The sequence below is a fragment of the Amaranthus tricolor genome, chromosome 2 (genome assembly GCF_026212465.1).
Source record: "Amaranthus tricolor cultivar Red isolate AtriRed21 chromosome 2, ASM2621246v1, whole genome shotgun sequence".
Lineage (NCBI taxonomy): Eukaryota > Viridiplantae > Streptophyta > Magnoliopsida > Caryophyllales > Amaranthaceae > Amaranthus > Amaranthus tricolor.
In genome coordinates this window covers 37,260,191-37,272,426 of record NC_080048.1, presented here as the reverse complement: position 1 = coordinate 37,272,426, position 12,236 = coordinate 37,260,191, and the positions used below count along the sequence as shown (strand labels likewise).

The window sequence follows — 12,236 nt, the reverse complement described above, 5'->3', positions numbered from 1 at the left end:
TTGTTGAATTGCAGCAGAGATGGATCCAGCAGCTCCAGGCCCTCTCGACCCTAGTGTCCTTACGATGCAAGCGAATCATAGGAGCAGTGTGCTATGGGATGTATAGGTTATTGAACTTACTCCTTTTGAATATATTACTTCATAATACTTTAACTTGAAGCTAACATAATATTTGGATTTAGGTGTCCGACACGGATACCATATACACCAGGCATCCCGATTCAGCTCCATGGGCGATTGACGCACGAATCGTCTCGTACGTTCAGCTTGCGAGGTTGCATGACTTCCACCTGATCGCGTACGAGAGAGTCGATTGGGCGCTAGTCACGGCTTTAGTCGAGCGGTGGCGCCAAGAGACTCATACCTTCCACCTACTACGGTATCATGGCGACACTGCAGGCGCCGATCGACGCTGCAGGCGCACCTACTACGGCGGATTACATGTCGTGGTTCCTCTCCATCACTCGTCGATGGATGACACCACGAGGTATCATGGCGACAGCCCACTACGCTCCCGCAGCACCGACGATGACGCACTTTGTAAGTATTCTTCAACATTGATTATTATCCATACAACTTACACGTTATACATTTCATTAATACTTAAGTCTTAATGCAGGCACAAGGCATTGCATCAGTCATCAGCTCCTCCCAAGAGGAGCCCGTACGGGAGATTGCCCAAGGCATACTCCTAGGCACGCAGTTTCAACACTTCATTCCGGAAGTGACTGCACCCCACACCACTACGTACGAGTACGAGTCATCTCCTCATCACCCCGACGTTCATCTTGAGGAGGTTGACTTAACGTGCCCGGACTACGGTGCCGGGTCCTCACAGGGTGCCACACCATCACATTATCAATCACCTCCACTACCCGAGCGTCATGCGACGGCCTCTTACTATCGTAGGAGGCGTCGTAAACCGTCACAGTTAGACAGGGTACAAGAGGAGGATTAGCATTAGAATACTGTTTGTATATACTGAACATTTGTACATACTTAATATTTGTAACATTTGGTCTTTTGTGTATAAATTGTAATATATATGTAGATGTATATATTTTTATCGTATATATTTCATTCATGTTCAACGAATACATATCAAATTACATAGTTCATTCGTTAACTTAAACCACCGATGCTAACTAAGATTGCTTCTTAAACTTTCTCATAATCCTTTCAGTCTCTTCTTTCCTATGTGCCATATTATCTATTTGTCTCTTGAGATTACAATCCTCATCTTTAAGCTCTTGTTTTTCTTTTCCAAGCCGTATTATTAGGTGTCTCTGCCATTTGGTACCCTCCGGATCAATCCATCTAAAGTATGTGCATCCTAATCCTTCAACCAAGTAGAAAGGAAAAGCAACAAAATCACGCTCAGGATCGAAGTCGCTCCAATCTGTATTAATTTTAACTTCATAACCACAATCACAAAGCTCTTCAATACAATGCTCCTTTGACATCTACATAATACATATAATATAGTAATGTAAGTGAACTTTCAAAAAAAGTATTAACATTTATAAATTGAGAGTAAAACTAACATAATACCTTATGTTACCTTTAAAAATTGATTGAAAAGAAGAAGAATGATGTAGAATGGATATAATGAAGTATGGGAAATGATGGAGTTATTTATAAAGCATCATTACAACGGTTATTTTCAAGTTCCTAACGGCTATTTTTCTAATTAACAATGGCTACTTTAGTTCATATATAAAAAAAATAAAAAAAAAAATTAAGGGCAAAGTCGCCTTTTAATTTTTTTTTTTTCCTCTTTCGCTGTTAGTAACAGCGATTTTACCCGAGGCTAGGCTTGGATGTACGTTCACGAAGCTTATTTTTGGAATTAAGTTGTTAAATGATGTTATTTTTTTCAAATTTTCTTAAATATGTGTAGTATACTATATGGAGCACGGGTGCAAAAATTGATTTAGAAGCTATTTTTGATAGTTTTATAGTAGGAATGGGAAAAAAGGCATAGGTCATGTGTTTATTGTTATTATATTATGATTGCTTGTTAATATCATGTTAGCTGGAATAGCTCAGTTGGTTAGAGCGTGTGGCTGTTAACCACAAGGTCGGAGGTTCAAACCCTCCTTCTAGCGTTAATTTTTTTTTTTTTTCAAGAGCAAGGAACACTTCTGAGGTTGATTTGTATATGATACTAAAACTATTTTCTGATCTATAGTCTAAGTATTTAATAACCGTAGTATTATGTTCAAACATTGTTACAACCTCATTTTGATTTTGTCATTTTAGTTTAGATAGTTAAGTCACTTTTGATTCAAATAACTTTTCAACTTCAGATCGACGACCTGTAAGACTGTACTAGTATCATATACGTATGCTTGAAGTCAAAAACTTGCATAAAAAGTGATCTACAAACTTTCATAAAATTTGGTTGATCTTGTTCTCTTTATTTTATCTCAAGCAAGACTTGTTTGGATTCTTAATTTCCTAGCATGGAAATGGCCAACACCATGGATGTTTTCCACAAACTAACGACTAAGGTGAGTGAAGTAACATAGACTACCAAAGGCTAACATTTCAACTATATGTAAATGCCATCGTCCAAAAATGAAATGCACCAACTTACAATAGGTATTGTTCGAAAATAAGGTTAGGAGTACAAGTGTACAACACAAACAAGGTCCAAGACGTCAAACCACCATAACTATCTATCTATTCAGAGGAACTAAGTTGCTGGCTATCAATGATATTAGGTAGTAATGTCTTCCAACAGCTTCTTCCCGGCCAAGTCTTCAAGCGTCAAATTTAAGGTATCAATAGAACCCTTTTTCAACAAATCTCCACGAGCCGCAATAAAGTCCTCGATGCTTCCAGGTTCTCCAAACCATCCAAGTCTATCAGCAATGAGATGGAGATTATTACATCCACCACAACGTACAACTACTACACCTTTCTCATATGACTCACGGCTGCATGTCTTCATTGATCTTTGTTCACAAACTTTGCATGTAAAAACTATGGCAAGATTATGACGTTCTGATATTTTCAAGTTGCTCATCTTGCTGCTGTCTGCAGTTTGTACATCGGCTTGTAAGTTGGATGGTGTTAGAGTTTTGTCGGCAGTGGACTCCGAGCAACATTCTGCAGCAGTTTCTGTCGGTTTTGTTTCTTGATAAGATGAATGTGAATGCGTCTGAATTCCACGCGAGAAATTTAAGTATTTTTCTAGGATTGTTGCAGTCGTAGGAAGAGACCGATAAGATGAGCCTGAAAGGAAGCATAAACGAAAGAGACACATAAGAATTCAGGTACAAGTACACAATACACATTCTCCAGGGACCAGAAGAAAATCATTTAAGACCAATTCATAATGCAGGCTGGCAAGCCATTCATGCTTCTTGACCTAGCCAACAAGCATCAACAAGTACGAATCACCGGATTATGGCATTGCATACCTTGGTTGTAACAAAAATTCACAGGAAAGAGCCTTAATCCAAAGAGTAGGACAAACGAATCAAAAAGAAAAAGTTGAGCCTTCACTATTCTGCCATCTCTCTCCCTTTCCCTACCCTCCCTTTAAATTGTCATCTAGTTCTAAACACGAGTACTAGTCACAAAGAACCCTAAAATTTCCCGCTTGTGCACATCATTTACCCTTATAATTACAATTGATCCCAACCCTCAAGACAAAGAGCAAAGAACTCACTTTTCTCGCAAAAGCGGAAGGACGGAAAGAAGTCTACTCATAAGGACCTAGTTCATCATGGCTTCGTATCAATCTCTTCCGTAAATTTACATGATAATACTTGTATTGATATAGTTCTTATTTATGTTTGCATCATAACTTTGTGAGCGTAGTTTATAACATTCTTAGTCATGTGTTCATTTCTTTTCTTACGCCTACTATAGTTATAGAAGGGCTGTTATGAACTATACATAATTAAACCCTAGAACAAATGAACATGGACAAGGTGCTAAGAATCAAATACAATTGGCGATGTCTCTTTTAGTTTCAATATCAGCTAGTGCATTAAGCAAGTGATCCCTCAAAATCATGCATAGAAGACAGTAAACAAATCTGTTTTAGCAATTACTACAGTAAAAACCATGCATATACAAGTCTTACCAAAGGATAAGATGTTGAGCACAGAGAACATTCCACCAGAAATCATTGGAACTTTGAAAATGTTCTTTTTGTTAATCAATGCTAATACAAATTTAAGGTTCCTTCTAAACAGTATTTCAAAAAACTAAAACAGCAAAACCTCACCACACAAAATAAATAGAAACGGCTATTGTAAGCTATTCACAAGATTATACAAATAAAGCTCTCTACTTCTTGAAAACAACAGCCAGATTGGGCACAGGACAAAACTAAAACTAAATTACACAGTTACACCTATTAAATTATCAATCATTTTCTATATCTAACACAAACGATGTCAGAGCTTTAATAGTTAATCCCAAAAACATAGCGTTTGATACATAAACCAAAACAAATCAACGTGAAAGATCATCATAACAATGATTATATTTCATTCGACGGCATCAAGTACATAACTCTTAATCTTTAATCCTAAAAAGGGAGCCTTCCATCAAAATTAACTACCCTAATTAACACAGAAACCAACTTAGAAGTGAAATGATAAGCAAGCTACTAGGCACTAGATTTCCAGGTTGAAAATACTTGAACCATTGAAATCAAATCCTCTATAAAACAAATCAAATTCTTTTCTTTCCCCATTTTTGTTAATCAAAAACCCTACATAAAATATCACAGAGACCTATCATTAACCTTAAGGGCAAATCATACCCAAATCAAAATTTGCACTAAACAACTTTCTTTAGATACAAACTCATTAGAACAACCAGATTATAGGCATACAATCAATCCATAAAAAAAAATAGGAATAATTTTAAAGAACAAAAACCAAATATGACTAGATTAATTGGACAAATCAACCAACAATAAATTCAATCAAAAATCAAGAAACTAGATATATAATAAAAGTCCCCTGAGCTGAAATCTGATATGGAAAAGAACAACAACAAGATAAGTAAAAGAGATTACAAGGAGAAGAAAGAGAACTAATAGGTGGATGTCTAAGAAGTCGCCACCAAGAAACACTGTTTGTAAGAGCCTTCCTCATGGTTGATTCTATGTGCTTTCCTTCGACTTCCTCCTCTCGAAACTAAGGAAGTGTGAACCAAAAGTGGCGGCTGTTCCTACTATTGTGGTGCCCCACTAACTTCTTCTGGCGTCTCTTCTCGAAATCTCTCGAAAGAAAGACCACCTGGGTGTTTTTTAGAAGTATATAATTTCTAATTACAGCTTTAATATTTTTTTCAATTACAGTCTTAATATTTATTTTTTACAAATTATAATCATTAAAGTATAAATGAGATAAAAAAATAAGTTATATATACGAATTAGTATGAGAAAAGAGTATAGGCAAATTTTATAAAGTATATGAAAGACTTTAAAAAATAAGGTGTTTTCGTTACAGCATGCAAAAAGTTGTTAATTTATATTACTTGTATTCCTTTTGTCTTATGGGACACTTTGGTGTTTTTCGAGGAAAAAGTTAATTTATATTTTATTAAAAAGTGAAAAAAAATGTGAATAAAACGAAAAAATTATTTAAAAGTGAAGATGTGAGAAAAAAAAAATATGACTATGACAAAAAAGTAAAAAATAGTAAGTTCTATGCGACATACTCATGAAAAATACATCTTTTCCATGGAACATGTTGAGCAAATCATTAACCATATGTTTTGTTTTTTAATTATATTTTGGTTAATTGTCAATAATATAATAAGTAATAAGATTATAAAAAAAAAAAAGGTGTTTTGGCAAACTTATTGAGTAATTATAGCCTATTTTAATACAAAAAGAGGATTTAATATTTGGTAAACTAGCTAGTTGAAACAACTTATTTGTAGCAGAAGCGTCAATCTCGATACGTAATTAACATTAATGATAATATTTACAATAATAATGTGAAAGTCTCAAAATGCCGATCTGCTAAAACTTTTTTAAAAAAACTAAAAACTGTTTATGGCGAAAGATAAAGATTACATCAAGGTTGAAAAAAATGAAATACATATAATTTGTTCCAAAAATACATTAGAATTAAAAATTAAATACATCAAAGTCATCAAACATCAAGTGAATACAAAAAATGCAGTTGAATTCTCGATAGCATAAATAAATTGTGGTTATGGCCTAGATTGGAACCTAAAACAGAATCCTGCAAAATGTTGTCATCCATGATACGGATGACAGACGATTAAATCGGTCAGCGCTTAACACCGATCATAACTTCCTATCCAACTCAAAATACAAAAAGTATACGCTACATTTACAAAATAATAATTTAAGTACACACTTATAATTAATTGATACTACTGTATACTTTTATTATATTCTTTTATTATTTCATACTTTTAAGTCATTAAGATAACATTCTCAAACTTGGCAGAAGTACGTTACTGCCACTTATACAATTTCGTAATCTTAATACTTAAGTAAGTTCATTTGGTTAATACTCATAACCGTACCATGCATCATAACATCAACAGTAATCAGTTTTATAACTAATCAACAAGCATAACAATATGACACTTGATATATGTAAGGGTCTGATTAGGTGAGGACCGTAGTCCTAAACCCTAACCGTGGTGGGAGTTGTCACCCCTCCAATACAATATTTATGCTCGAGCTCTACAGGATAGGTAGCGAACCCCCTGTCTTACACCGCATTTTACGTGCCGGCCAACACGAACGTCGGGATTTTACATGTCGGTCCATGGTTCAACATTACCTTAGTATCAGGGTCATTCAATTAATACTCATTCACACAAGTACATCACATTTTTATTACTACAAGTTGACTTTCAATTTGACTTTGGCCAACCTCATGGTAACTTCATTTATTTAATATAATTTTTAACCATAACGTTTAATTTACCTTTATGTCTTTATATGTTCATTACTTAATTTTTACACATTAAATTTTATTTATAACTTTATTTTAATAGCTCACTAAATTCACACTAATAATTTAATATGCTATTAATAGTCTTCAAATTAGTATTTTCCACAAGTAGCTACTAAAATCTATTTCTCTTGAAATAAGTTTCCAAAATCAACATTTTCAACTTTAAAACAAATAAAACTTTATTCTCTTCAAAAAATCTAATCTTCTAATTAAAATTCAACAAGTTCACCAAAAATAATTATTTCAAGTTTGGAAAAACAAGTAAACTCATTAGATTCGCAAAAATCAACATTCTAGTTATAAAACAAATAAAACTTATAATTTCACAAAAATTAATATTTCACACATAGTTTAAGAGGCAAGTTTACTAAAAATACTTTTACATCTTTTTATATAAATTTTGGTCAAATAGCTAGCAAATAAAATGTTTTGTACTAAATAATAATTAAATGTCACAAAAATTACTTTTTATTATGAAATCTCATATATTCGAGAAAATCACTTTAATATTTAATAACTTATAAAAAATTCTCAAAAATAACTTTTTAGATTGTATTTTAATATTATCACAAAAACAGTTTGTAATAATTTTAAAAAGTAAATCAAACTCTTTTTCTTTTTAATATGATAATGGTCGAATGACCTATGAGTATTTTAGGGCCTTTTTCACTAAAAAAAACAACTTCATTTAATTTATTATAATAAATCCTAGATTTAAATAATTAACATAACCAATAAAAAAATTGAAACTTTAGAAATTTATTATAAATTTAAGGATAAACTTTAATATCAAAATAAAGTATAATAACAACATTCTTAGTATAACCATACTTAATAATAATAAAAAAAATATGTTCATAAAATAACTTATTACCTTATAAACTAGTTTGAAGGCTAACATAAACATAAAAATAAAAATTCTTAAACATAATAACATTTCTAATGTACTCCCTCCGTTCCTATTTGATCTTCCTATTTGGGTATTTCACAAAGATTAAGAAAAAGAGAATCTTTGGTGGTAGTGGGTATTATTTTAATTATATAATAGTGGGAAGTAATGATTGTATTAGAATAATGAGAGAGAAAATAATTGTAGATATAATTAAATAATCAAAAAAAAAAATCTGATTTTATTGTAGAGAGAGAAATTACATGGAAGGAAAGTAACCACTTTCCAAATTGGGAAAATTTACATTTTTGTTTCTAAAAAAAAGGAAGGAATAATTATTATTACATGGAGGGAGTAACAGCCATCTAAATCCATTACACCCTTCTTTAACGGATGCAAACAAGGCAAGAAGGGTTGAGTGGATTTTAAGTCTCATTCAAAAAGATACAATTCATCATCATCCAATGTATAAAGGTATGTATGACTTCATACATATTGATGAAAAATGGTTTTACTTAACCAAGAAGACACAAAGAGTTTATCTAGCACACAAAGAAAAAATTCCATATAGGGCGGGAAAGTCATCAAAATTCATTCCAAAAGCCATGTTTTTAGGGGCGGTTGCAAGGTCTAGATGGAATCAATATGGCCAATGCACATTTGATGGGAAAATCGGAATTTTCCCTTTCGTAAGTAGGGTTGCAGCACAAAGAAATTCAATTAACCGTCCAAGGGGGTCTATAGAAATTAAACCAACTGATTCGGTTACTCAGGAAGTTTATAGGAGCATGCTCATAGAACAATTAATTCCAGCAATTCTTAGAAAATGGCCAAGTGATGGTCCATCGATAATTTTCATCCAACAAGATAATGCAAGGGTTCACATAACAAATGATGATCCAATTTGGCAACAAAACAATAGGCAAGGGGGCTTTAGATTCATTCTAACTCAACAACCACCAAATAGTCCCGATTGTAATATTCTAGATTTGGGTTTTTTTAGGAGCATACAATCACTTATGCATAAGAAAATGCCAAACAACATGAATGAGTTAATAAAAGCAGTGGAAGATGCATTCGAAGAGTTACATCCAAAGACTTTAACCAATGTTTGGATTTCATTACAACACCACTTAAATGAAATCCTAAAGGTTAAAGGGTCTAATGACTATGTTCAGCCACACCTAGGGAAGAAAGTTCAAGAAGACAATGGAAGGTTACGAATACAAGTGCGAGTACCATCACAATTGGTTAGGGAATGTGTACGTTTCCTTAACCCAAGCACAAATCAGCAAGGCACACAAACAGAAAATGAAGATGCTGCACAACATAATCAACAAATACTTGAAGCATATGATGAAGCAGTGGAAGAATCTCAAAGATGATTATAAATTACAGCCCCTCAGTTTATTTTTTATCATCAACAAAATTGTTTCTATAAAACTTAGGAGCAACTAATTATGAAATCAACATCAAAATGGAAATTTAAGGTCATGCATATGTATTTACGTCATTATATAATGATCATTTCAGTTTTTTTGCCCCCTGATTCATCATTGAGGTCTTTGAACCTCTCAGTTTTGTAAAATTTCAACAAGAAATGACGCAAATTACTGTACATGAAAAAAAATCATATGATGTGTCGATTGTACACAATTGCTACTCAACCAAGTAATTATAGATAATTTTTCAGATTTTAAGTCAAGTAATTGCATAAACACATCACAGGGGTTTAAAAAAAATTTCAAGAACAGACTTCCAAAAAAAATAAGACGAAATCAAAAAGGTTCAGAACAAATCCAACATCAAACATCACAAAATCAAACAAATCCAACAGCAAACATCACCAGCACTTATCATGAGTGTACAATTAAAAGGAAATTCAAGAAAACCTTACATAATTCACGTGCGTTTTTTAGGGTTTTTTTCTACCACTTGAAGCAATAACTTCCTCAGGAGTGTCAGGGACAACCAAATTAACTTGGTCTTCATGAATCTTAGATGGAGTTGAATGATTAACATGAGATGGAGACTCCAAATAATACTCAAGAACACTTTGTGGTAATTCTTCTTCAACATTAGGAGAAGGGGTAGAATCACGAAACCTAGATATAGCATCATCCTTCATGGCCTTTTGATATGCCTCAAGATCTTTTTTAGTCCATTTAAGAATTTCATTTGAATAAGAGTGTGACCTCCCATTAATGGAACAAGAACAAAATTCTCCACGGTCACACAAACCGTCATAAAGGTATGATGGTATGGTCGAATCACTCTTAGATTCGACGGTTGTCATGGGTTTAAAAAAAAGCTTCAAACAGTAACAATGGAAGTCGAAGAAGAAAGCAAAACAGAGGGCTTGAAAAAATCAAACTCAACCAAAATTCACAAAACGAACATACCAAATTCCGATCTACATTTTAATGCAGTAAAAATTGAGTAAAAATGAGGAATGAACAGGGGATAAAAGCTAAGAAAGCCATGGAAGAAACTCAAAGAAAAGAGAGAAAGCAACGACTTCTTTTGGGAGAGGAAGCAGAATATATTCAGTAAATTAACTCAGACCACGCTGCTCCCAAGGGGAGTAAAAGAATCCAAGGGTTAAAATAGATTTAATTAGGGTCAAAGAGGGTATTTGAGGGGTATAAATGGGAAAAAACTTTCCAAAAATGAAAAGTATTCTAAGGTGGAAAAACTTATGGAACTACCCGTTTTAGTAAGGTGGAAAAACAAAAAGGAACGGAGGGAGTAACACATAACTCATAAACATACTAGCACTAGTTTATAACATAAATCATAATTTATATCATTAGAATATAATTTTGTTCACCCAACTTCCTAAACTTGTTCAAAGATTACTAAATTAACATATTAAAAATACTTTTAGCATAAACATACTTAATATAATCTTAATTATAATTTCATCAAACCAACCTCTTACTTAAACGTACTCAACATATTTCATATTTTGTATATTATAAAGTACGTGTAAAGTAAAATTCCACATAAAGAGCAGGGTAAGAAGTTATACCATATTAACACTAAGGATTAGTACTAAGTACTAATTAAGAAAATAAGATCCTCCAAATAGTGCTCCAAAAAAAAAAAATACTCCAAGCTCCAAATGCTAGTACTTCCAAACTTTCAAAATAAATACACAACTCCAAAAATAATGATCTTCTAAATATCCAAAGTAATCATCCAACAATTCTCCAAAATAATGATAAATTAAGCTAGATAAAAAGTGTTTTAAGCTCCATCTTTTTGAATTTCTTCTACTAATAATAAAGGTATTAAGGTATTAAACTTTTAATGAAGTAAAAATAAAGAAAGAATGTTAGAAAGATTTGATGATGGTAGTGTAAGTGGTCTCATGGCTAAGAGGTATTTATAATGGATTTTGGACAACTTTTAGTTCATAAGTTGTATGAAAGAGCATTAGGAGTACTGAAGAAGGTTAGTGTAAGTGATTTGGAGTATGTAAGTGATTGTGTAAGAGTTGAAGTGTGGAAGTAAATTTGTAAGAGTTGGAGTGTGTAAGTGGGAGTATAAGTGATTGAAGTGTAGAAAAAGGTTAACTTGTGTAAGAAAATGGTAGTAGCTTGTATAAGTGATGAACATCATGGGGTTAAATAAAATGGATTTTAGTTCATCAAATTTTCTTAGAAAATTTTGCTTAAAACTATAATTAAATTTAATAATAAAATATGGCTAATTTTTATGTATAAAATAATTAAATCAAATTTATAAGGTTAAAATAATAAATACTAAAGTTAGTTTAAGGAAATGAAATTAAAACGAACTTTTTAACAAAATCGTAAATATGATAATAAAAATTTACGTTTCGTAATATAAATAATAATCTAATATTTTAGTGCTTATAAAAGAATTTTTAAAGAAAATAATATTTTAAAGTTTAATATTTGAAAAAAATTACAAAATTGAAAAAAAATCGAAGGAATTAAAGAATGTTTGAAATGGATAACCAACAGATTATAAATTTGAATTGAAAATTCGGATAAATTTAATCAAAACATTAAAATTAAGAATTTTGAGTCTGTTACATTATTAATATGAATAATTGGTTTTAAATAAGTTGCTAATAGCAGCGAATTCAAAATCAATTGGTCAAATCAGTTAATAAAATCAATCACTGTAATTAGGTATCAACTACCCGCTATCAGTTGTTTACCTTATATTCTCAAATTCTTCATTTATGATTTCATAATTACTCAAACACAATATAAAGTTTAAAAAATATTTAGATAAAATGTGGGGAGAAATTAACATCCACACTTTTAATTTATTATTTTTTAATTAGACGATTTAAAACTATAAACATATAAAATTATTAATAATATTAGTTTTTTAAA

The 12,236-nt window shown here is 31.9% G+C and overlaps 2 protein-coding genes and 1 non-coding gene across 4 annotated transcripts; 2 read left to right on the top strand and 1 right to left on the bottom strand.

Moving 5' to 3' along the window:
* Positions 1-2,034: 2,034 nt before the first annotated feature.
* On the top strand, positions 2,035-2,108 carry TRNAN-GUU (transfer RNA asparagine (anticodon GUU)). Its single transcript has one exon. It is a non-coding gene; the product is annotated as a tRNA-Asn (tRNA).
* Positions 2,109-2,530: 422 nt separating this feature from the next.
* LOC130806751 (uncharacterized protein C24H6.02c) lies at positions 2,531-5,328 on the bottom strand. Of its 2 annotated transcripts, none has more exons than XM_057671950.1 (2): positions 5,045-5,328; positions 2,531-3,240 (listed from the first exon to the last, which is right to left on the bottom strand). In XM_057671950.1, the coding sequence occupies exons 1-2, from the start codon at positions 5,121-5,123 to the stop codon at positions 2,723-2,725; spliced, it is 597 nt and encodes a 198-aa protein (XP_057527933.1). In that variant the 5' UTR covers positions 5,124-5,328; the 3' UTR covers positions 2,531-2,722. The 2 variants fall into 2 exon arrangements, with proteins under 2 accessions (XP_057527933.1, XP_057527934.1); XM_057671951.1 differs by having other exon boundaries at positions 5,063-5,270.
* Positions 5,329-8,327: 2,999 nt separating this feature from the next.
* Positions 8,328-9,248, top strand: LOC130805787 (uncharacterized). Its single transcript, XM_057670573.1, has one exon. The coding sequence runs from the start codon at positions 8,328-8,330 to the stop codon at positions 9,246-9,248; it is 921 nt and encodes a 306-aa protein (XP_057526556.1).
* The last annotated feature ends 2,988 nt before the right edge of the window (positions 9,249-12,236 follow it).